Source organism: Meles meles, chromosome 7 (genome assembly GCF_922984935.1).
Source record: "Meles meles chromosome 7, mMelMel3.1 paternal haplotype, whole genome shotgun sequence".
In the NCBI taxonomy this organism is placed as follows: Eukaryota; Metazoa; Chordata; class Mammalia; order Carnivora; family Mustelidae; genus Meles; species Meles meles.
In genome coordinates this window covers 81,453,311-81,478,150 of record NC_060072.1, presented here as the reverse complement: position 1 = coordinate 81,478,150, position 24,840 = coordinate 81,453,311, and the positions used below count along the sequence as shown (strand labels likewise).

The 24,840-nt window shown below is 35.7% G+C and overlaps 1 protein-coding gene across 1 annotated transcript in view; it reads left to right on the top strand.

The window, feature by feature from the left end:
- ADAMTS20 (ADAM metallopeptidase with thrombospondin type 1 motif 20) overlaps positions 1-24,840 on the top strand; it is a 202,123-nt gene that overhangs the window by 96,573 nt on the left and 80,710 nt on the right. Inside the window, exons 15-28 of the mRNA XM_046012763.1 lie at positions 1,205-1,322; positions 3,814-3,909; positions 4,880-5,046; positions 5,198-5,327; positions 11,653-11,779; positions 13,464-13,674; positions 13,811-13,975; positions 14,458-14,622; positions 15,425-15,544; positions 16,104-16,211; positions 17,121-17,285; positions 17,393-17,683; positions 18,363-18,524; positions 19,757-19,933. Of these exons, the coding sequence (XP_045868719.1) occupies positions 1,205-1,322; positions 3,814-3,909; positions 4,880-5,046; positions 5,198-5,327; positions 11,653-11,779; positions 13,464-13,674; positions 13,811-13,975; positions 14,458-14,622; positions 15,425-15,544; positions 16,104-16,211; positions 17,121-17,285; positions 17,393-17,683; positions 18,363-18,524; positions 19,757-19,933 (2,202 nt within the window). The remainder of the gene's footprint in view (positions 1-1,204; positions 1,323-3,813; positions 3,910-4,879; positions 5,047-5,197; positions 5,328-11,652; positions 11,780-13,463; positions 13,675-13,810; positions 13,976-14,457; positions 14,623-15,424; positions 15,545-16,103; positions 16,212-17,120; positions 17,286-17,392; positions 17,684-18,362; positions 18,525-19,756; positions 19,934-24,840) is intronic.

The window sequence follows — 24,840 nt, the reverse complement described above, 5'->3', positions numbered from 1 at the left end:
ATGAAAAACAATGATTATCTGAACTTATAGATGCCTATTACTTTTGGAAAACATCTGCTTAAAATTCATTTTGGAGATATTTGCCTTGTGTATAAAAGAATGAGGCTTATGAAAGTTTCTCGCCTGGTCATGAAACTTTAGAGAAAGTAGTCTAAAGAACTAAGGGTCGGTGCAGTATATCTGCATGGAGAGCTGCACTTGTCCTTGTAAACCCCTGAACCGAACAGTTTCCTGTCAACATTTATCCAATTATTCGTTCTTAACATAAGCACAACTTACTAGGCTGTTGATTAGTTTTGGAGAAATAAATTTTCAAATGGACTCCGTTTATTCCCAGAGTTCCAAGATCTTGAGTTACAAAATCAAGAAAGACATCTTTTGGAAGTTATTTTAAATGTGTTACTTACCTAATCACACTTTTTGTCTCTTTGAATTACAATTCTTTAAAGAATGGCTTAAATAGACAGTGGACATAGGAATTGTTGTCCATGTTTGCTACAATGCAGATTCCTAGTTTGGTTTTTTGGGTTTTTTTGAAAGATTTTCTTTGAGAAAGAACACAAGTAAGAGAGCAGGGGAGGAGAGGGAGAAGCAGACTCCCCCCTGAGCGGGGAGCAAAACTGGGGCTCGATCCCAGGACCCCGGGATCATGACCTGAGCCGAAGGCAGATACTTAACCGCCTGAGCCTCCCAGGTGTCCCAGATTCCTAGTTTTTCCTCCAAGGATTTTTTTTTTTTTTTTTTAATTTATTTGACAGAGAGATCACAAGTAGGCAGAGAGGCAGGCAGAGAGACAGGAGGAAGCAGGCTCCCTTCGGAGCAGAGAGCCCGATGCGGGGCTCGATCCCAGGACCCTGAGATCATGACCTGAGCTGAAGGCAGTGGCTTAAGCCACTGAGCCACCCAGGTGCCCCTCCTCCAAGGATTTTTAATTCAGAAAATCTGGGAATCTGCCTTTTAAAATGCCATCCCATGTGGTTTTGATGCAGGGGGTATGTGGATAACCCTTTGCAGAACACTTTTTTCAGCCGTGTGATGAGAAGGTGTGTGAAAATGTTCATGTACAACAAAACCAGTAGATATTCTGAAAAATCCTGTTGTACTGAAGCTCCCATTAATTGAAAGAATATTTGTGAAAAGTTTGTCAAAGCATCTACTTATAATCACTTTTATATTACTGATTATAATCATTGTTATTTTGAAGCAAGCTGGCTGTGATCATGTGTTAAACTCTAAGGCAAAGAGAGACAAATGTGGAGTGTGTGGTGGGGATAATTCTTCATGCAGGACAATGGCAGGTGTCTTCAACAGTGCTCATTATGGTAAGCTGTGTATTTGTTTTCAATTTTCCCTTTCTTTGATATCATAATGGAGTGTATAATGAAGGCATAATAATAGTTTATTGTTTTGTCTACTCTATACCTTTAGTTCAAAATGATTAGTAAAACTTTCCTACATATACAAATCATAAATATAAAAAACAAAATATTTTATATTCCTAAATATTAAAAAATTATACAAGATGTATTCTTGAATTAATGAGTTCATCTGCTCAAGGCAAATCTGATTCTTGAAAATACAGTAGGTGCATTTATTAGAGTAAATGCAGTGCTATTTAATAATGATGTTTGAATCGTCCCCCAATTAATAGTGTTTTTATTGATGTTCCTGTAATCTGAAATGTAATACTTATAATTTTTTCAGGAAACTTGCTTTTAATTACTTTTCATCACTTAAACCACTTTTTTCTATAACCTGTCTTATCTGCTGTGTTTCTTATTGATATATTAAAAATGATTAAAGGTGAAGAAACCATTAATTTAAGTGTTGATTCGGGATTATTATGTTTGGTTTTTCAGGAAGTATCTGGATTATAGATATATAACTGATATTTGGCCATGATTTCATTTTTCTTTAAAAATTTTATGAGAATATAGTGGATATTTTCTGAGACTTTTCTAGGAAAACCTTATGCTTTGTATGGTAACAAATGTAGTCCTTTAGAAGTTTCCTTGCAAAATGAAAAATGTATTTTTTTAGTTTGAACACAGTTAAGTTAGTGTGAATTGCTTCAATTAAAGCAGTATAATTTAAAACACATAATTTATATTTTAATCTGTATCAAAAGCATAGTACATTTTATACTCTGGTGATGCTTATGAATCTTAGTTGCTAGCCATGACATTATTTTTGTAGTTAGGATTCATTATTTCGTGGGAGCCACACACATTTGATACCTTGTTAAAACCAGTGACATATGTATCAAAGTTTGGGCTCTAGTCACTGAAAAACATGTTTTTCTATTTGAAGCCACATGTGCCAAATTAGGATCAAATATATAACCTTGCCAAAATTTTATTATGAATTAATCAGTTTGCAAATGGAAAAAGATACTGAACTCATTTGTAAGTAGCATTTGTTACACTTCTGCCCCCTGGTGGTAGCCTTTGTCTTTCACATTTGTAATGTCTAGGAATTGCTTTCTTCAAAAACCTTAACTGAGATGACATAAATAGGACATAGTAGGAATATTTTATTGTGAAAAAAATCATAAAATTCTTGTAGACTGATGACTTAAAGCCAATATGCATATCGTGTAGTCAGAATCAGCAGACCATGTATCACTTTATATTCAAAATGTTGGTGCCTTAAATGGATATAAAGCACTCTAAAAACATACAAAGTAATCTCACATCAAAGCTACAAATTTAATCTTTTTTATAACTTCCTTTTAATTTAATTCCATATTTATCAAAGTTAGTGTACAAGAAAAACTCATGCAACTCCTTTTACTCATGTATTAAATAAAAGGAAAAACTAATAAGGAAGGGGAACAACATAGAATACTCACTAGACCAAAATTGCAGACTTGAAAAATCAGAGTGTTTGGAAAACTATGTAATGAGTGTAGTGTGGGGAAACATTCTTTTTTTTTAATATGAAGTATTTCCTCATCTTCTGAGCACCACCAGTGTTGTTGAATTTGGTCTCATAAAATAGAAATATTGTTTTCATTTCCTTCCCATAAATGCTTAACTTTTCTCATGACAATTTGTTAGTAGACTTTTGACAATAATGTAAAATTTGGGGATAGCTATAGGAATTCCTGCTTTCCCTGGAAACTAAAAACTTAAAAAAATGTTACTTTCATTATTTTGCTGTTCCCTGACTCTGTAAACATAGCACAATGACCAACTATTTTGATATCTTCAGGATTGGTGAATAATATTTGAAATCCTCTCTTTTTTCCACCATTGAGAAGTATACAATCTAAAAGTATTGTGTGAAATTTAAAAATGAATGTGTTCTAAACATCTCAGGAACTATAATATTCACTCTGTCTCAATTCTATTCTAGAATTTTAGAAGAAAAAATGGTTGTACCTTAAGGATCCCAAACTGTGTATTTCTTTTTTTTTTTTTTAAGATTTTAGTTTTTATTTATTTGACAGACAGAGATCACAAGTAGGCAGAGAGGCAGTCAGAGAGAAAAGGAAGCAGGCTTCCTGCTGAGCAGAGAGCCTGATGCAGGGGCTTAATCCCAGGACCCTGGGATCATGACCTTAGCAGAAGGCAAAGGCTTTAACCCACTGAGCCACCCAGGTACCCCCAAACTGTGTATTTTAAGACAACTATTTTTCCTTCAATCCTTAGTAACTGTGTAATGCATTGATGCAAAAAGAGTGAACCACTATCATTTTTCAAAGATAAAATGAAATTAAGTCTATGCTATTCAGTGTTTTCAGTCATTCAGCCATAACAGCCTCTGGGCCATCAGCTTATGAAAGTTAACATGTATAAAATTATATTGCAGGTTATAATGTCGTTGTCAAGATTCCCCCAGGAGCAACAAACATTGATATTCTTCAGCATAGCTATTCTGGAAAACCAGAAGATGACAATTACCTTGGTAAACATTTCTAGTAAACGACCAATATGTGATTCGTGCAATTTCATGGAGGTCTGTGGTTGATGTAAATTCTTAGAAGGCAAGAAGAGCAAACATGCAGTTCAGTTCATACTGAGCTTAAGTCCTCTGACTTCCTGTACATGTTTCCTCTTGAGTTATGTGCTGGATCTTCTTTTAAAAATACTAAACAAAATTCTGAAAATTTGGTTTTTTCCCAATAAGAGTGTTTTAAATAACCAAAGGTTATATTTAGTTAAAGTTGCATGCATATTTAGAATAAAATTCTTTTCTTTTTATCTAAAATTAATTATAGACTTCTAAGGTATAGGCTTCATTATGTTTATTTTCAGAAATTAGCTTTTAGCCTTAAAGAACTTCACTTGGGCCCAAAGATGAAAAGAATGCTTTACAAACCTTTCCTTCTGTTTGGGAAATTCTGGAAAGCAGTCATTCAGTGTATGCCAATAATGATAGAGTACCTCTTCATGAAAAAGATCCAGACATTTATATGAAGAATAGAATGGTCATTGCATGGCTCCTTAGAATACTGACCCCTAGAATTTTGTAGCTTTGTATATTTTTTCCAAGAGAAGCAAAAATGGAATATTGCAGCCGTCTGGCTGGTGTTCGTTTCCTCACCATCGATGACCTGGACTGCTTTAGCTGATGTGTCTTCTGGGTCTGTGACTTATGTTTTTCCTCTTCCTATCTGTTCCTCCTGAAGCTGCAGGCCTCTTGAAAGATGACATTCTCAGAAAAGTATAGGGTACATTTACTATCTTTAGCTGATATGCTGTAGTTTCCCTTCATACGGATTAGATCACACATTATAGTAAAATACAACTTATTTCCTCAAAAATAATTTACATTTACTTTAATTTCAGAAAAGATTTGCATTTTAAAAGTTAAAGTACTTTTTGTATTGTTGATTGTACTGTTTTATTATTTCACAAGTACTATTCTTTTACAGCATTATCTGATACTCTAGGGAATTTTCTTTTGAATGGGAATTTTGTTGTAAGTATGTCAAAAAAAGAAATCAACATACAAGGAGCTATTTTTGAATACAGTGGTTCAAACAACTCAGTTGAAAGAATTAATAGTACTGATCGGCTGGAAGAAGAAGTTGTTTTGCAGGTAAATTCTCAGGAGGCATTAATAAGACTTAGTTTTAATCCTATTCGTAAACTGATGGTTCAGGGCTTTGCATTCGTTAATCATAAAAATGATGTCTTTCAAGAATATCTTTCTATGAATTAATTGTATGCTCCTGTGTATTTCTATTGAGGTTTTGTGTGTGGGTAATTTATACAATCCTGATGTACGATATTCCTTCAATATCCCTGTGGAAGAGAAGAGCGACCTATTCACATGGGATCCATATGGACCATGGCAAGATTGTACCAAGATGTGTCAAGGTACACTGGTATTAAGTAAAAGAGACTGAAATTGGTCTGTGTGTGCTGGTATAACTTGGAGTACTTTTGGGGGTGTCTGGCTATGGAGTCCCCCAACTGTCTACAAACACACACACACACACACACACACACATACACATCACCACACCAACATACAAAGATTTCCTACCCTTTTCTTCTACTTTTCCCCCATTCATTGTTTCTGATACTTAACAATCTCATTATTCTCTCCCCTTTCCAACATTCTCAGTTAATGCTTTTTTTTCTCATTCTTTCTTGCAGTTGGAAGAATTTTCTTTTACTTACAATCTGTACACCCCACCCCCTGGCTTATTGACAAAGGATACATTCCAAGATCCCCAGTAGTTGTCTGAAACTGTGGATGCTATCGAACCTCATATGTACTGTGTTTTTTCCTATACATGTGTATTATGATTATAAATTAGGCACAGGAAGAGATTAACAATAACTGATAATAAAATCAAACAATTATAACCATATACAGCTGATTCTTGAACAATACAGGAGTTAGGAGTACCAACACCCCCATGCAGTTAAAAAATTTCACATATAGGGATGCCTGAGTGGCTCAGTCGGTTAAGTGTCTGTGTTTCGCTCAGGTCATGATCCCAGAGTCCCAAGATTGAGCCCCATGTCAGGCTCCCTGCTCAGTGGGGAATCTGCTTCTCTCTCGCTCTCACTCTCTCTCTGCTCCTCCCCCTGCTTGTGCTCTCTCACTCGCTCACTCACTCAAATAAATAAATAAAAGAAATCTTTTAAAAAATTTACATAAACTTTAAATTCCCCAAGAACTTAACGACTAATAGCCTATCGGCTGTTCACTAGTAGCCTAACCAATAATAAGCAGTTAACACATATTTTCTACATTGTATGTATTAAATGCTGTAGTTTTGCAATAAAGCAAGCTCAAGGAAAAAAATACTAAAATCAGAAGACAAAATACATCTATGGTACTATAGTTTATTTATCAGAAAACTATGTGTGAGTGGACCTGCACGATTCAAACCCATGTTGTTGAAGGGTCACCTGTACTTAATAAAAGGTCTGTGAGTGTGGTCTCTCTCACTTTGTTGTCCTGTCCTCACCCTTCAAGTGAGGATGTGAGCTGATAAGATGCCCACAGGGTGAGATGAAGTGTGGTGAATTCAGTAGGCTTTGTGACAGTGTTAGGCTCTATTGACCTTCAGTAGGTACACTCTGGAGTGGATCATTTTCTGAACCTTGACTGATGCAGATAACTGAGACCACAGAAGAGGGGGTACTAAGGTATACTGTTTCCCAGTGAAATAAGTGTTCTCTCATCCACTCCCCTCCATACACCTTTCCAGTAACATATCTCTTCCTTTCAGTGTTGGGTTATTCAACATCCTTTCATTCTTCTCTTTTCCTTCTGTGACCACAAGAAAATACATTTGTCCTGTCAGCCTGAATAACTGAAAGGAGCATAGTGGGAAGTGGAAAAGCAGGGACATTTACAGTAGAGAAAGAAAATGAAGAGACCGGAGTCTTTGGAAGAACTGTGATTATGGATACTTAATTGTGTAAGACTTTTCAGATCAGTAAGTTTGAGGGACTACTTTGTCTTGAATTAAGACCCCAATTTTGCATTCAGGTTTTAAGTTCTACTGGATAAAACCAGCATGAGTAGATTTTCTTGGCATAAGGTAGTAAGGGCAATGCTCCAGGCCTGCACAGAGAGAACCACAGAAAATTTGGAGCAGTTTGTGAGAGATTGAATCTGAAGCTACAGAATTTTGGTGCAATGGAAAGTAGTTCTCAGGGGGACTGGAGAAAGGTTTTGGGAATTAAGGGAGCAGTGGTCCAAAGGAAAGGGGGCTCAGGACCGCATGGAAATGAGCTGAGATAAGGTGGATAGCCAGAGGCAGTGACCATGCAGGATGGGAATATGAGGGACAGACTAACAAACTGACCCCAAGGTCACAAAGAAGTTGTGGTGCCCCCATTCAGAAAACAAACGGGCTTGGTCCTGCGATGTTGGGATGGTGGTGCTCAGAATGATTGCATGGCAACAGATGTTTTCAATGGGATGGTGTCTCTGGCGGGAGGCTGCCCTAGGTGGTGCAAGACTGACCCATAAACACCGGAAGAAGGAGGAACAAAGCTTTGGTAATGGAGGAGAAATTCACTTGGCAGAAGGACCCTAGAGATTTGGGGAGCAGGGAACAGTGTTCCAGCCCTAAGTGGGTACACTGGTCTGTGGCATTGGATGTGGGGAGCTGGGAACAAATCCAAACATCAGGTGAGTGAAGGAACATGTGAAAATGTGGGGAACACGCCAAGTAAAGAATAGCAAGATCCAAACAGAAGGTTGGATAAGACCTGATGAGATGGTTTGGGAGGCTGAACCAGGAAGAGATATCTTAAACAATTCTAGGCTGGAGGGGGAAAAAACTATTAGGTCAATTGCCACATAGTATACTCCCTGTTTGTGTGTAACTTTTTAGTTGCTCTGGAAGGAAATTCCCTCAGGAGCCCCTGGGTGGCTCAGTTGGTTAAGTGTCCCAATCTTGATTTCAGCATGGGTCATGATCTCATGCGTCGTTAGATCGAGCTCCAAATCAGGCTCTGTCTGCTCTGGGCATGAAGCCAGCTAAAAATTCTCTTTCCCTCTACCCTTCCCCATCCTGTGTGCATGCACATGTTCTCTCTCTCTCTCAAAAAAAATTAAATAAAAAATGAAATTCCCTCAGTTTTGTTATTCTGTGTACTGAATGTAATGAGTTCCCAAACTTTGTTGTTGTTGTTTTTTAAGATTTTATTTATTTGAGAGAGGGAGAGACAGAGATAACAACAGAGAGCACAAGCAGGGAGAGAGAGAGGGAGGGGCAGGCTCCCTGCACCCTGGGGTCATGACCTGAGCCGAAACAGATGCTTAGCAGACTGAGCCATCTAGGTTCCTCATGAGTTCCCCAACTTTGTGAGAGCTATAAATTTTGCAATAATATTTTCAAGCACATTATCTATTGGTTTCAATTTTCCTTTACTTTTTAATCAGTCTGTTAATATGACCCTCTTTTCTCTTGCTCTTATTTAGTTTTGTTGCTTTTAGTCCTTTTACATGACTGTCATCTTGAACTTCCCCTTCATTATTGTTCTGGGGATTCTCTTCTGTGTTGGATTCCCTGTTTTTAAAATCTCGTGAATTCCTCTTTTTATTTCCCCCACTGGTGGAATATATCCCTCAGGATATTCCTGAGAAAGAAAAGTAGTTTTTTGAGACCTGTCATATCCAAAAATGGCATTATTCTGTTCTCACATTTGATCAGTAGTTTGTAATAAATTCTAAGTTTGATTATTATGCTTTAGAGGGTTGAAAGTCTTGTTTTCTAGTTTCCTGTGTTTCCACTTTCCACTGAGGAAGTTTTGTAGCTCCTGTCTTTAATTCTAGCGGTGTGAAATTTCAGGACAATTTGCCATGATATTGGATATCTATTTTCCTAGGTCATTAGGATGCCATTCACATTTGGGAAAAGATTCTTTGACTTGAGAAATTTTACTGTATGATTTCTTTAGTAATTTCCTCACATTGAACTTTCTCTTCCATCTTTCTGAAATTTGTATGTTTTAGACATTCAGCCTCCTGGACTGATCACTGTTTGCTAATTTCTGACTTCATGTTAACATTTTTACTCCTAGCATCTTGCTTTTGTTTCATAGATGTGTAATACCTGTGTCTATGACAGTATCAATCATATTTAAATTAAATTTTAAATTTAAATTTTAAAACTTTAAATTTTCTTCTGACATAATCTGTTTCATTTTAGTTCTGTTTTGTTTTTTGTTTATTTTGGTCTTATGTTGTGTTAGTGAAGTTCCTGAAATGTCTGCTGATCCTTGGCTGTTCATATTTAAGCCTAAAATGCTGATTGAAAGTTCTGTGTTGGTCAGACAAGTCAAGTAGGACCCCATTAAAGAGTAATTGGGGGCGCCTGGGTGGCTCAGTGGGTCAAAGCCTCTGCCTTCGGCTCAGGTCATGATCCTAGGGTCCTGGGATCGAGCCCCTCATTGGGCTCTCTGCTCCACAGGGAGTCTTCTTCCTCCTCTCTTCTCTGCCTGCTTCTCTCTGCCTACTTGTGATCTCTGTCTGTCAAATAAATAAATAAAATCTTTTTTTAAAAAAAAAAAAGAGTAATTGGATCATTCAGTAGCCCTTTCATGTATCAGTGGAGGAGAAGCCCCACATGTCATTGTCAGTTGATATTTTGGGGGTTAAAGAGCCTCTCAAGAGAGGAATCTTCTCGTCTTCTAATGGTCATCGGGGAGACTTGGGAACCATAAAAACTAGGAGACAGAGGGAAATGGAAAGAGAGTCCAGTAGGCCTGGTTCTCATCATTCAGTATGGAAACTTTTTCTTAATTCTCCTATTTTTGGAATCATGCTTCCCCAACTTCCCTGAGCTATGTCTGTGCCTTCAAGTTCAGTTTCTCTAGAACTTTGCTGCCCAGTATGGTAGCTGCTAGCAAATATAACTAGCCCATTGAAATGTGGTATAAATGTGAAATGTACAATGGTTTTGAGAACTTGAAAAAAAAATCAATTTTTATATTGATATGTTAAAATGATACTTAAGGTTAAACATATTAAATGAAATACTTCACCTGTGTTTATTAACATGACTACTAAAAAATGTGAAATTATGTACATGGCTCACATTCTATCGGATAGTGCTGCTCTCAACTAGAAAGGTAAAAGTATTCTTAAATACTTTTCAATCCATTACGCATTTTTCCAGGCCTACCCTTTACACATTCATCTCTTCAACTGAACCTGGTGTTTTCAACCCTGGGATTTTCTTGGATTCTTTGGCATGAATGGTTTATTATTCACTCGTTTCCTCCACAGGCTTAAATTTCAGCTTCCTTGGCTTTGTTAGTTATTTCCATCCATTTTTCATATTCAGAATTTCCTTTTCTTGCCTACTGTATTTCCTTTTTTATTCTTTTTGTTCTTTTAGGTTTATTCCTTTTCAAAATTCCTTATGGTTTTTTCAGACGATATTTAGGAAGGAGCAAAGATAAACGTGCATGTTCATGTTTAGCTAACTGAAAGTATACAGTTGAACTTTCATGTAACAGAAACTTGATCATGTCACTGACAGCTTAAATTTTTTTCCTGTCTCCTCATTGCAGAAAGTGGAAAGTTCTGTCTGCTCTGGCCCATTATCATCACTTCTTCGTTTTACTTTTCCTATGGTTATGCTGCATACAGCCAACCAGGAAATCTCAATGGCTTTGAAAGACAAAGGTTTATTTCCTGGTCTTACTATGTTTTAGCTGCTAATTGGCTATGACTGTTCTCAGCTTGGTCTCTGCATCCATGTCATTTAAAAAAAAAATTAAGACTATTTTTTAGAGTGGTTTTGGGTTTATGGAAAAGCTGAGCAGAAGGAAGAGAAAAATCACACATTCTCTTGTTCACCCTCCCCTCCTGTTTCCCTTTTAACATCTTGAATGAGTGAGGCACATTTGTTACATTTGTCGCATTATTAACTACAGTCCGTAGTTTACGTTAGGATTCACTGTTTGTGTTATACATCCTGTGGGTTTTGTCAGATATGTAATTGTGCGTATCTACTATTACAGTATCATGCAGAATACTTTCACTGCCCTAAAAAATCTTCCCCCGCCCTGCCCCCTCAAACCTGACCACAATTATCTTTTTACTCTGGGTCTTTTCCATTCATGATTCCAGGCTGAAAGCTCAAACTCTTCTGGGAAAGGCTGTTTTAGAGATGAGGGAAAGGGAAGGTGAGGGGGACAGACGTTCATAGTGGTTTTAGAGCTTCTGCTTAGACGTGGAAAGAGGCACACCCTTTTGGAGTTGGTTGGCATAAGCCCAAAGCCAAAGAACAGGGAAGTATATTCCCTTCAGGGGAAGTTATGGTGACATTGTAGCAAGTGGAGAGATGCACTCCTATTATGGGGAGAAGGGAAGAAAATAACAAGGAACAAATAATGTACTACATAGCATCAGTGCCAACCCTGACCACTCAGTTCTCCATGGTCGACTCTAGGCAGCTCTCATGAGTTTCTTTCTATTCGCTATCTGGCCTGCCCTCCCTAAGTCTCTTTACTAAGCAGACTCCTCAGTCTTTCAGGATGCCTCTTGCTTACTCTAAACAGTCATTCCTGACTAAATGAATATGCTAGTAGTATCCTGTATCCTGTGTTGGAATGTTTTTACTTTCTTAGCTGAATCCTTTAGGCTATTAGCAGAATTAAATAATTCTAGAACAGCTACTTAAAGAACCTTCCTTTTAATTTTCATTTGACTTTGGCCAAGGTCTTCACAGAAGAAAAATTACCTGCATTCGGAAGAGTGATCACATGGTAGTGTCTGATCAAAGATGTGACCCCCTACCACTTCCATTGTTTGTGACTGAAAAGTGCAATATGGACTGTGAACTAAGGTAAAAGAAAAATGTATCATGTAACCAGTGTAAGTATAATGTAACCAGGTCAAAATCAGTAAGTGAGATAAGATGTAAAGCATCTAGTCCAATCCCTGCTCAGATTGGACATGTAATTAATGTCTGTCCTGTGTCCTTGCCAATATAAAATTTCAGGCTCACTAATTTATTGTGAAACTTGGCTTGAAATTTTTTTATAGTATTTGATGAATACCAATATATAGGCCTCAAAATTTTGTGTAAGAAATGAAAACAAATCTGTAAAATATATGGGTAAACTTTAATCTTAAAATCCATGGTTTAAAGAACTGAAACAGTAAATTTTATAGAATAATTGTGTAATTCCCTTTGAACTTATGAACCAATAAATTTTTGAAGTTTGAGGATTAAAGAATCAGTAGATTGGTTTCTTGATTTTATCCATATTTTGTCCATTACATTAAGAAACATCCTAGATTCTGGTGCAGGGAACTATCCGCTTCTAAATTTCCTGTTGTTTGGTGGGGGTTGTGTGGGGGGCGGGAATTGGTCATAGAGCAAAGCTAAGAACAACCCTCTCTAGCGAGTGATCATTAACATTCAGGGATGGCCAGAACTCTCCTTCAGCAGGGAAGATCACTTTTATATATGTATGTTGTTGTTTGAAGGCATAGTGGAAGAGCTGCTTGAATAAGTCACATCCACTTATTGCTGTGGAGTGAAGCACAGTAAAATCCTCCAGATGCTGTTGGGAATTGAGATTGAGCTCTGTGAATTCTATGCTCTGTTACACTGTTGCACTCGTGTTGTCTGATAGATTGCTACACTACAATTGGGATAATTTGGCTAAAACTAGCAGATTTTTACTTGCAGAAAAAAAAGTTTTCTCTGAAAAGATGTCTAAAAATAGATTACAAAAGAAAATGTGATATGCTTTACAAAAACCTAGTTTGCTAACTTTTAAAAGCTTGGTCTTATTGAAACAGTCAGATTCCCAGATATTTCCTGATCATGAAATACTTTAGTGTGGTTGTATAGAGAGAGACGCTACCTGATTGTGATTCAGATATATTCAGTCTTAAATCTGCCGCTGAGTACTTAGGTAATCTTGATCTAAACCAGTTGTTTTTAAAGGCTTTTGGGAAAGCTTGGGGGTTCCGTGGATACCTCCAAAAGCCCCACCAGATGCCAGAGTGAAATCGTGAGGTAAAGTGCTGCCTTCCCATCTCTGGCTTTAACCAGACCACCTCCATTTTTATATTTATTTTCTTAATGTAATGGACAAATATATATATATATATGTACACACATTACAAATGGACATATGTATATGTATATATATACACACACATATATATATACACACACAAGTTATATTTTATTTAAGTTATATATATATATATATACACACAAGTTAAATTTTATTTTGGGGGGAAAACAATTTCTAACAGAAGTCAAGCATTTATATCATGTGGACACACAGCTCTGGGCATCATTTTCTCATCTATAAAAATGAAAGTTTGGGCTTATATCTAATTTTTATCTAATGATTTTTATCTAATGATTCATCAAGTATTTTCAAGTGGCTTGTCAATGAATTCTAACAGAAATTTCAAAATTGAATCATATGCATGAATTTCTCTGAATCTTTTTTTTTAATCGCATGAATTGGTATCCCTAAGTGTAATAACTTCTTTTTTTCTAGGTGGCACATCATTGGCAAAAGTGAATGTTCATCCCATTGTGGTCAAGGATATAGGTCCTTGGATGTCCACTGCATGCGGTATTCCATTCATAAAGGACAGACTGTTCCAGTAGATGATCACTACTGTGGTGACCAACTTAAACCTGCCACACGAGAGTCCTGCCATGGTGACTGTGTCTTAACAAGGTGGCATTATTCAGAATGGTCCCAGGTACAGATAACCAGTATTGCTTAAGAAAATCCCCCCCCCCCTTTTTGTTAAATAATTGTTACTCTAAAGTATATTCTTGTTAAAATCTTATTTTTTTTTTCATTTTCACCACTGGTTTTTGTTTTCGTCCTTTCAGTGTTCCAGGAGTTGTGGAGGAGGGGAACGGTCTCGAGAATCTTACTGTATAAATAACTTTGGCCACCATCTTGCTAACAGAGAATGCCAACAGCTTCCTCGGGTGACAACCGAGAATTGCAATGAATTTTCCTGTCCCAGTTGGGCTACGAGTGAGTGGAGTGAGGTAACATTGAACAGATGAGGCTAAGAACTGTTACAGTATTTCATAGGAAAGCTTTGCAATTTAAGGCTTTAAAGAAGTCTAAAGTAATTTGTTCTTGCTTTGTAAAATAACTGTATTATCAAGGCAATAACAAATTAACGGTTTGTTCTTAAATTGTTTATGCTGTCTGGCTAACAATAACATTGATGTTTAATCACTAATCATTTTCATAAAGTCCCTGTGTCCACAGTAGCCTGAGATACATGCTTAAGGGTAGTTTTGTACTTTTGTTTCTAGGACAAATGGATGCTGCACTGGGATTTGGGCAGCAAATTGGGGGTGGCTGATTTTACCTGGTGAATATCTCTGAAGGACTTAAGGGAAAATACTGTTAGGAATGGTCTTCCATTTAATGTGCATTTTAATGTGTGACTTGATCACTGTGTCTTTTTTTTATATATATTGACTAATATTGAAAATAATGATCAGCTATGTTCTTTCAGTGTCTTGTTACATGTGGAAAAGGAACAAAACAGCGGCAAGTGTGGTGTCAGCTGAATGAAGACCACTTGAGTGATGGTCTCTGTAATCCCAGTACCAAACCTGAATCTCTGAGACCGTGTGAGCTTCATGCATGTGCTTCCTGGCAAGTAGGACCGTGGGGTTCTGTGAGTATATGAGAATGGTTTTCCTGATTTAATTCATCTCTATAGAATAGCGCCAGAATTGCAGTGTGTTCTCTCTCTTAATGGAGCCAGCTAAATTTGGGTTGGTTTTTTTGGGGGGGGGAAAGTTCTTGAAATGTAAACTCTGATCTGTGAAATTTTACCAGTGTGACTAATTTTGCTGTGGTAAAAGTTCAACTTTGCTTTTGAACTCACTTGTTAACCAAAATGCTGCGAATTTATTCTTCAGTTTTGTTTAAGCTATAAATGTTTTCATGGTCTTTGTTTAAATAAACTTTATTGTCTTTAGAGTAGGATTGTTCAGAAGTTTCACCAACCAGGCAGCTAGGAATTTGCAGGATGAGCAGTGGAAGATGGACAACATGTTAACAACCCATGGGTGTTGCCACCGTGGATGGGAAACCTTGTCTCATCTTCCGTTTAACTTTATGCTCTTCCTTCTTCATCTCTTTGAAATGTACTTAACATGTTAAAAGACCTACATATACCAGGTAGATTTTGAAAAGTATTTAGTCCCTCTAAATGATATTAGCTCCCTAAAGATCAAGACTCTATTCACACTTTTACATAACTTCTTAAAGCTGTGACAACTCTCATCCATTTTAATTTTGTTATTATCTGTCTACATTGGAATAAATGCATATTGATTCCATTTGCTGATTTTGTATGGAATCCAATATAAAGAGCTAATAAAAAGGTCTGGAAGTATATTAACTGTATTAAGAAAATTAGGCTGATACAATTTTTGAATAACGGTGTTCGATACATGCCTATACCCTTGCAGTGCACGGCCACGTGTGGACGTGGGTATCAGATGCGTGCTGTTAAATGTGTCAGTGAGCTCCTCAGTGCCGTGTTAGATGACAGAGTGTGCCATGGGGCCAGCCGCCCGAGTGACAGGCAGGTAAGGGACACTTCTTCTTGGATTAGGAACAAAAAGATTTGTTACAGGAGGATCAGTGTGTTAAACTTATTTCATACATATTTCTCCATGTTTGTGCACATGTGTGTTGGAGAATTTACCTCTTTTAAAATGTTGCCAGCTTCACAGCTCTATTAATTTCTTTAGTCCTGCCACTGAATCATTGAACTTTGCAGTATTCATTCTTTGCACTGCAAAAGGATCGTATCTGTTGTGACTACGGTATGATGAACTTTCTGAGGGTAGTGTCTAGGGGACCCCCAGAATTTTTCAGCTTAGCGGTATTTTTGAAGGACTATTACTGTTTCTTTTCAACCATCAGACAGAATGATCCAGACCTTAGGATTCAGATCTATAGTCTCCACTTGTAGTCCTTGACAGTACCTTGTACTTCTGAAAAACTAAAATGTTGACATGACTAATTTGTAATTATGCAGCTCTTCTTGAATTAGACATGTGGAAGAAATGAAGTATAGAATTTAATATAAATCAGTGTGATGAAATCATTGATGTTTTGAGATGCATTTTTTCTTTTGAACAGGACTGTATGGTCATACCCTGCCCTCTTATCCCTAAAATTGGGGCTACCTCATTGCCAGCTGTTCCCTTAGGAAAGATTGCCCAGTGGCGACATGGTTCTTGGACCCCAGTAAGTGAATTCCTTTAAGAAGTACAGCGTTTAGGGGTGCCTGGGTGGCTCAGTTGGTTAGGTCTGACTTCAGCTCAGGTCACGATCTCGGGTTACTGGGGTTGAGCCCCACATTGGGCTCCCAACTCAACGGGGAGTGTGCTGGGCCCTCTTCATCTCCCTCTGTCCACACCCACACTAGTGCTCTCTCTTCCCCAAATAGATAAATAAAATCTAAAAAAAAAAATTACAGTGTTTGTATTATGGATCTTTTTACATATGAACAAAATGATTGCTTCAGGTTAGGCAGATTAATGTTATGCGTTCATTCCTAGGTAGTTTAATGGAGAAGTGGTATAAGGTTCAGAAATAGGCAATTTAATGGCTAAATGCTGCTCTATCCTGCTCTTACCCAGAGCTTTTTGTCTCTGGGCAAGAAATTGATGTTTTCTAGGTCTGTTTTCTCATCTACGAAATGGGGATAATAATATTTATCTCACAGGTGGTTATACAGAGCAGACATGAAATTGGACTTTTTATCAGCTTTTAATTTGGAGTATATGCTTTGCTTTAATCTTATATAGAAGCTATATTAGTAAGCTTCAGATATTCTCTGAATATTTTAATTATGGGATCATCTTGACCCTATTAGATGTTTAAAGTTATTTAAAATAAGATTGTCTCACAAAGTGTTTCCTGGATCTTTTTAGCAAGTAATAATTAATATTCCATGAAGCTGAGTAGTATCTTATTCTCATTGCAAATATATGATCTGAACTGAGTGGGGCATTCATTGCCCTGTCTTTATTTGACTTAGAAGTGAAACCAAGTGATAGGATTTTTTTTTTTTTTTCAAGAAACTTCATGTTTTAGAAGAGAGAGGAACCATATAAGACTTTGGTAAACTTTTTTTTTTTTTTTTTTTTTAAGTGTTCTGTGTCTTGTGGACAAGGCAACCAAGCACGCTATGTAAGCTGTCGGGATGCTTACGATGCAATAGCAGATGAATCCCGTTGTGCCCATTTACCCCGACCTGCTGAAGTATCTGTTTGTTTTAACCCTTGTGGGGAGTGGCAAACTGGGAATTGGTCACCTGTAAGTATTTTTATGAGAAAAAAAAATGAAAAAGTTGAAATGTCATTGATATTTAGTATCATAATGTAACTTAATACATTATAAATGTTGGCTAAATTTGTGATCAGTGTTCAGCTTCCTGTGGCCATGGGAAAACAACGCGACAAGTTTTATGCATCAGCTACCATCAGCCAATTAATGAGAATTACTGTGACCCTGCAGTTCGCCCTTTGATAGAACAAGAATGTAACCTGGCAGCCTGCCCACCCATGTACAGTCACTTCCCAAGCTCCTCAGAGCAGCCAAGCCATTTTTCAGGCAGAAATTTTCCATTAACTCACAAACCAGAAGATCATCAAGATCAGGGGGTCCATCCGTCAATCAGAGGAAACCAGTGGAGAACAGGACCATGGGGATCAGTAAGTTGTCTTTATTGAGTTATATTAATTCTGTGATTTTGTTCGATTATAGCCTTTAACAGATACAAAATACTTTTAATGCTAAATTTATCTGAAGATCAATAGTTTCAGTCTTAAAAGGATTAAGTGATTTTTGATGCAGATGACAAGTCCCCAGAGTTCTTACTGAAGTATACACTAATGTGATATTATGATTACAGAGGAATGCACTTAAAAACAATCTGATTAGAGCCCATTACAATCAAAACAGAAGACTTTTTTAAGAGGTTAAGACTGCAAATGTTTATAAAAAAACAAACCTAGAAATTACTATAATAGTGCGGTAAGTGGGTGTAAAACCGTGAAACTACAAAAGGTATAATTGTAGCTCTTACTTTATATAAAAGTTGAGACAAAGAAAAACAATATCAAAGTTAAGTGACTTCATTTTTTTTTTTTTTTAATTCTTTTCTGCTTAACCCTTAGGACAGGGCTGCATTGGCCCTTGCAGACTTTACTGTTCCACCATTCATCAGCAAATTCTAATACACTAATATTTTGGGCAGATTTTTCTCAACTCCGATGATTCCAGGGAGAGGAGTGTTAGAAGGGGGAGTTTGAATCTGAGTCCAGACCCTGATATTCCTCTCTATGTAATTTCATGATGTGGCACCCAGAGTTTGTGTTTTATCCTTGGCAGTGCTCCAGCAGCTGTGGTGGAGGTGTTCAGCACCGGGTTGTGGTCTGCCAGGACGAAAATGGACAGAGTGCCCGTTACTGTGATACGGCTTCCAGGCCCCCAGAGACCCGGCACTGCGACTCGGGTCCTTGTCCACGGTGGAACTATGGAAGCTGGGGAGAAGTAAGTCATCATGCTTTCTAAACTTGTGGTGATGGTGAATTTCTGAAGACAAAGTTAAGTACTTCACACTGTTCCTGTGGGATAACCTTACTTCACGATACTACACAGAAAGGTTTTATTTTCAGGAAAATCTTGTTCTTTTAATAGACCATCATGGTATAAATCACTCCTACATGATACGAAATACTCCAGATTTTTTAACAGAATCTAATATGCTAGCCAGTATGTCTGTGGACCACTAATGCTCTCTAAAATTAGTATATTCTTTCCTTAGAAGATTTGGTGGATATAAAGATGGAAAATTCGATTAATATATAACCATGCTCATATCCTATTACAGAGCCACTCATGTGGTAAATTTTCTGAGCAGAGAGTTCTCAACTGGCATTCTTCTAGATTCTGGGGATTTGAAGATCATTTTTAAAGTAGTTCTCATGAATATTAATTCTACCTGTATTGTGCGTGAGAAAGAATAAGGATTTATATTGGCTTTACAGGGACAAAATAAGCCAACTACTTTAGTCAAATATTTTTGTTTAATGATTTTTAGTATATATTTTCTCACAGGGCATTTGGAAATCATTGTGTAAAGATACACTTCTGACCAGGTGCTAATAAATCCCAAGTATGTTTAAAAAGTGTTCCTTGACAATTTCTAAAATGAAAATGACATTTTTACCCCTGAGTTTAAGCATGCTCATTGTAAAAATCGAAATGATAGGAAAAATTGTGAAAAGATAAGAACTTTCAACCTTTGGTACATTTCCTTCCAGACTTTGGTCTTGTATGGATTCCACAAATAGACTCATATTACACAGGCTGCTTTGCCACCTGCTGCTTTCATGTAATACACACTGAACATTTTCCCTGTTTATAAATTTAGGTTTAACTTACTAGCTTTCATGGTTATCTACTAATCTATTGATAGGCTGTCGTAAATTATGTAGTTAATACTTATTACTTAAGTGAATCAGTTTTATTTGACTTGCCTATTTTGCAGATCCTTGATATCTTACTGAAACATACTAATCCTCAAAAATTTGTCTAGGTTTTTTGTTTTTGTTTTTTGGGTTTTTGTGTGTGTGTGTGTTTTTTTTTTTTATATAATAGAACTAAAGCTTTTCTTACCCAGGAAGAAAATTCTAGCATTAATACATTATGTATTAAACATTGAATAAAACAATATAATACTGTCTTTAAAACAACATAGTTTTGAATTTTCTTATTTTTAGTGTACACAAACATGTGGAGGAGGAATAAAGTCAAGATTCGTAATATGTCAATTTCCCAATGGCCAAATGTCGCAAGAGCAAAACTGTGAAATCTTAAACAAGCCACCTAGTGTGGTACAATGTCATGTGCATGCTTGCCCTGATGAGGTGACATGGCATCGGGGACCATGGAAATCAGTACGATAGTATTATTATTTTTTCTCTGATTTGTTTTGTTTTACTGTGCCCCCTTTAACTGCTTGTTTATAAATTGTGGTACATGCTGTCTTCTGACATTTTAAGCAGATTACTGGCCACCATGTCGCGTGGTATTAAAGTTGATAGTTTGGAAGAAGAATGCATTCAATTTCAAGTACTGTAACATAAATAATAGTTTTATATGTATTTATTTTTTATAAGGAATATTGAACCATAGCACTATTTGTGGAAATATTTTCCTCCAGTACATCTTTGGCTTGTCCTCTAATTGTAAATGTTTGACTATATACATATGTATATAATGTTAACATTGTGCTTGTTACAATGGCAAATTAAGGCTGTGTCTTGTTTAAGTGTATAACTATATGTGGCTTTTGTCTGTCAACGTCTAGTAACTGATCCTAAAGCAAATAACATTCTTTAAAACTTTTTTTTTACCATTGTTAAACATAGTATTTTGTTTGGAAATGTGAAAATATTAAAAGAGAAACTTAAATTGAATTGTTTACAGTTTGTTACATACATCATGGAAAATATTTATATAGTAATTTATATGAATATTTCTTCACTGTGTGGAGTTACTTTGTTTAGGGATGTTTTAATTTATTGTTTGGAGCCACAGACAAAATTCATAAGTATTGTTCATGACTGATTTATTTAGTATATTTCAAATATCCAGGCTTTGAAGAATAATTAATATATAAATATGTTGAAATTAGCATTTTGGTCACTTTTGATATTTTAAATCCTAAACAACCAAGTACACTTTTTCCAGTTGAAAAACGGATGTCTAGTTATAATTTATAAGGTTAAACAGTTCTTTATTTGGAAAACAGTTATAAGGCTGGCTTTATAACCAACCCTGATGCCTGCATTTGGTTTGTTTTTCCCAAGTCAAAGCTTTATATTGTGATGTAAACCTAAGTTTCAAACTCATGCTATGTGGTGAGTAAGTCAAGTTCTAGGTCAGGCTGAAATGATCTCGATAGTCAGTATGACTAATATAAAACAAAAGGAAATTATAACTTTATAGGAAGATCTTAAATTGTTGCATGGCTTTGTTGGACTAACAGAAACATACTTTGCCATAGAAAGCATTCACATATTTACTTAATAAAATATTGATCATGTATATCCTAGATACTGTGATACAGAAATTTTTAAAAATAAGTATTTCTTACTCCCATAGAGTTTACAGTCTCATTGGAGAGATTTGAGTAGGAACTCAACTATAAAAAGATACCCTTTTTTGTTAGCCATCTTATACTGAAAATTCACTTTCTCTTTACTAGCTCTGTTACATTGTCTTGAATTTTTCTGGCTCTAGTTTGCAAGCCTAGTTCTTAATAAGGCTATGGATTGCTTTCTTGGAGTTTTGTCCCAATTAGGAAAGAAGTCTCCTGACCAGTTAATTAGAGTATTAAATTGTAATGACATTTGTTTCTGAGCACAACCAAGTTTTATTTTCCTACTCATTTGTCAATTCATTAATTCACAAAGCATTAAGCATTTGTGCTAGGTACTGAAATACCTAAAATTATTTCAATCATATTTTCTATTTCAGGGGTGAGCGGACTATGGCCCATGAGCCAAATCTGGCCAATTGTCTATTTTTGTAAATAAGTTTCACTGGAACACAGTGATCCACATTTTTTTTTTAGTATTTTCTATGGCTGCTTTTGGTACAACAATTATTGCAATAGAGACTAGCCCTTAAAGCCTGAAATATTTACTATTTGGCCCTTTCGGGAAAAGTTTGCTGACCCCTGTTCTATTTAATAAACATCATGATGCTTTTAAAATCTAGGACAAGATGTACTTAAAGTTATAGACTCTTAGCATTACAAATATTCATTTGGGGTCAATTTTAGGTGTTTTTAATTAATATTTTAAAACACCTTACAAGGTTTATTAACCTTCTCCAAATATTCACTAGGGTATTTAGACAATATTTTTTTTCCAGTTTTGAGATATACTTGACATGTAACATTGTGTAAGTTTAAGGTGTACAGTGTCACACAATGTTTATATATGGTGTTGGAAAGTATCTAGTACTATATTCCAATATATTTGTGTCATGGTCTTTGTATGTAAATGATATTGTAAGTGAAAAAAACCTGAATGTTCAGTAAAGTTCTGTGCATAGATAACTTTTTCAGCCTCACAAAAACCAATAACCAAGAAAATGACCACAGTTACAAAATAGTACATAGCAGTACCCAATTCTTCATTGTTTACTCATGCCTGTTTCAAAAGGAGTTCATTGAATAATTCAGTCTTTGCCCTAGTGAGGAAGTATAATGTCTTTTTTTTTTTCATAAATTGAAGGTGAAATTTTGAAAATCACAATGTTTATATCAGAGTTTTTGCAAACTTATTTATTCACTTTTTATAGGTATAAAGTACATATATATTAAAGTGCCTGGATTTGTTACTGTATGAAGAATTTTATTCCTTAAATTCGCCTTTTATATTAAAAGGGTTTAAGGGATCTGAAGTCTTTTTGTTTTTGTTAAAACTAGATATAACTTTTTACCTCTTCGTGTTGCTATATATTAGCCTAACTTTGGAATACCTCTTATTAACATATCAGATTAATATTTTTTCAAGGGTAACTTTAATTTCAGCAGATCCTACTTACTAGGTTAGAAAATTACAAATGTGTGTATATATGCATACATATACATATATGAAAAACATGACATCTCAAACATTTCATTTTAAAGCAGAATTATAAAGTTAAATCATTAAAATGTAACTAGGAAGAAAGTTGAAAATATACATTTAAATTTTCTCCATCTTGTGGAAAATCTTGTAGTAATTTATAAACATGATTAAGGAAATAAAACTTAACCTATGTCTGTTAACTTAATGACTGTATTTTTGTGATTAGTCAATGTGAAATGACTGTATTTTAACCCTTGTTTATTAATGACATGTGTTGTGGCTTTGTGCTTTGCATAATTCATATGTATGTTATATTTTTACTACTTGGATCAATACCTAAAATGTTTTAAGTCCCTGGAAAGATCCTGTATTGTAATGAATGCCTCTTTTGTCTTGGTGCTATTTTTCTTAAATTAACTAACTATTAATTTCTTATTAAACATTTAATTACTGAATAGTGTATATTTTCATAATTTGAGTATTTAAGCTATTGTTATATTTTAATTCCATTAGGAACATTGGTGATTAAAAACATAAGATCTATTGTTTAGCTATCAATTTTAAATACTAGAAAAATTTGTATTTTATAAACAATAAAAATCTATGATGTAAACTTATTTATTGGTAAGGTAAAACCTCGTGACCAACAGTCTTTAAAAGGTGAGTAAAAGTTTTATTTTTCTCTTGTCTCATATATACTATGGAACATTACGTATGTAATCAAACTGTTCTAGCAAACGCTCTTTAAATTTATAATAATTTCTCTATTTTCCCATTAAGTCTCATATAGCTGATTCATTTTCCTAAATACTTTTATTGTCTACCTAGAATGCAATCATTTATGTTCTGAGGTTAATGATGATCCCAGAGAACTAAAGAGCATATTTTTTCTATTAAGGATTATTTTTTTTCCTCCAAAAATGAGAAGATTCATTTTAAAAAATGAAAGCTTGATATACGAATCTTCTAGATTCTAGTGCTTTCCCCCGAAGTGTTTCTTTTTAAAATGTATTTACATAGGCACTATACTAAATCTCTCATATGACACAATGTATTTCAACAAACAGAAGCTCTTTTAGCAATGAGCATGTGGTAGCAACATATACCCAGTAAATCCATAGTTTGTCACCTTCACAGTTTTGTGTAACAAAAGAACACAAGGGCTGAACTCTGGGGTTGGGAGCCTCCTTCCACTGTAGCTCTCACTGAGGATGAAATGCACTCAGGAAGAAACGTGATCCTGCCTCTGTTGCTCCTAAGACCAGGAGCAGCCCAGGGGAAAGGTAATGTGTGTGGAAATGTTTTCAAGAAACTGTCAGTTCTTTGTGGAGTGTAGAACTCAGTGAAACTACTTACAGTCATGAATTTTCTTAAGTTTGGAAAAGTTATACATAGCCATAGTAAAAAGCTGGAAACCTATTCCTAGTTTATCATAGTTTCACATACATTATTAGTAAGTATCAAACTCATGTTTCCATTGATTTGTTACTCTGTCTATAGTACAGTCATTGACTCTCCCAAAGGTGAGCCTTTCCTACATGTTAGGCATTGTGCCCTGGGACCTTAATAGGTTGTAATTATCCAGGAATTAGTAATGAGGGTGGTACTTGACAACACAATAGTTCTGCTGGTAGATTTTTCTAGAAGGGCTAAACTGGTAGAATCTATTCCATTATAACCTAGCAAGAGATGAGTGGTGTTCTAAGTCCCTGTGCTAGAATAGTTTAGTGCATAATTGCAGCATCTTCCTCCTTTGTGTAGGTGGATTTCATGTCTCACCAAAAAGAAAGTGGACCAAGATATATGATGGAATGAAAATAATTTTGGAGATACAAATGGGCCTTGCAGGTTTGAAATGTAAAACCTAGGAAAAATTAAATAGATAATATACAGATGATATCCTAAAAAAGACTTGTGAGTGTGTTATATTGAATGAAGTTAGAATGTTAAATCTAAAAGACTCAACATGAAATGGTGCTATGCCATGTTTTTCTTTATACATCTATATTAAAATGGACATGTTTCTATGGTAATTCTCTTTTCCCAGACATAATGCTTGAGAATATCTAAGAATTTCAGGAAATAGATTTTTAGATGTTTTATAACCACATATTCACAAGTGTTCTACAGTATCTCTGTAGTCCATGATGATCCTATTTATGTAGGATATGTAGGCATTATTATTAGCTCTTCTAGATACACTAGTTTTTCTGTTACCA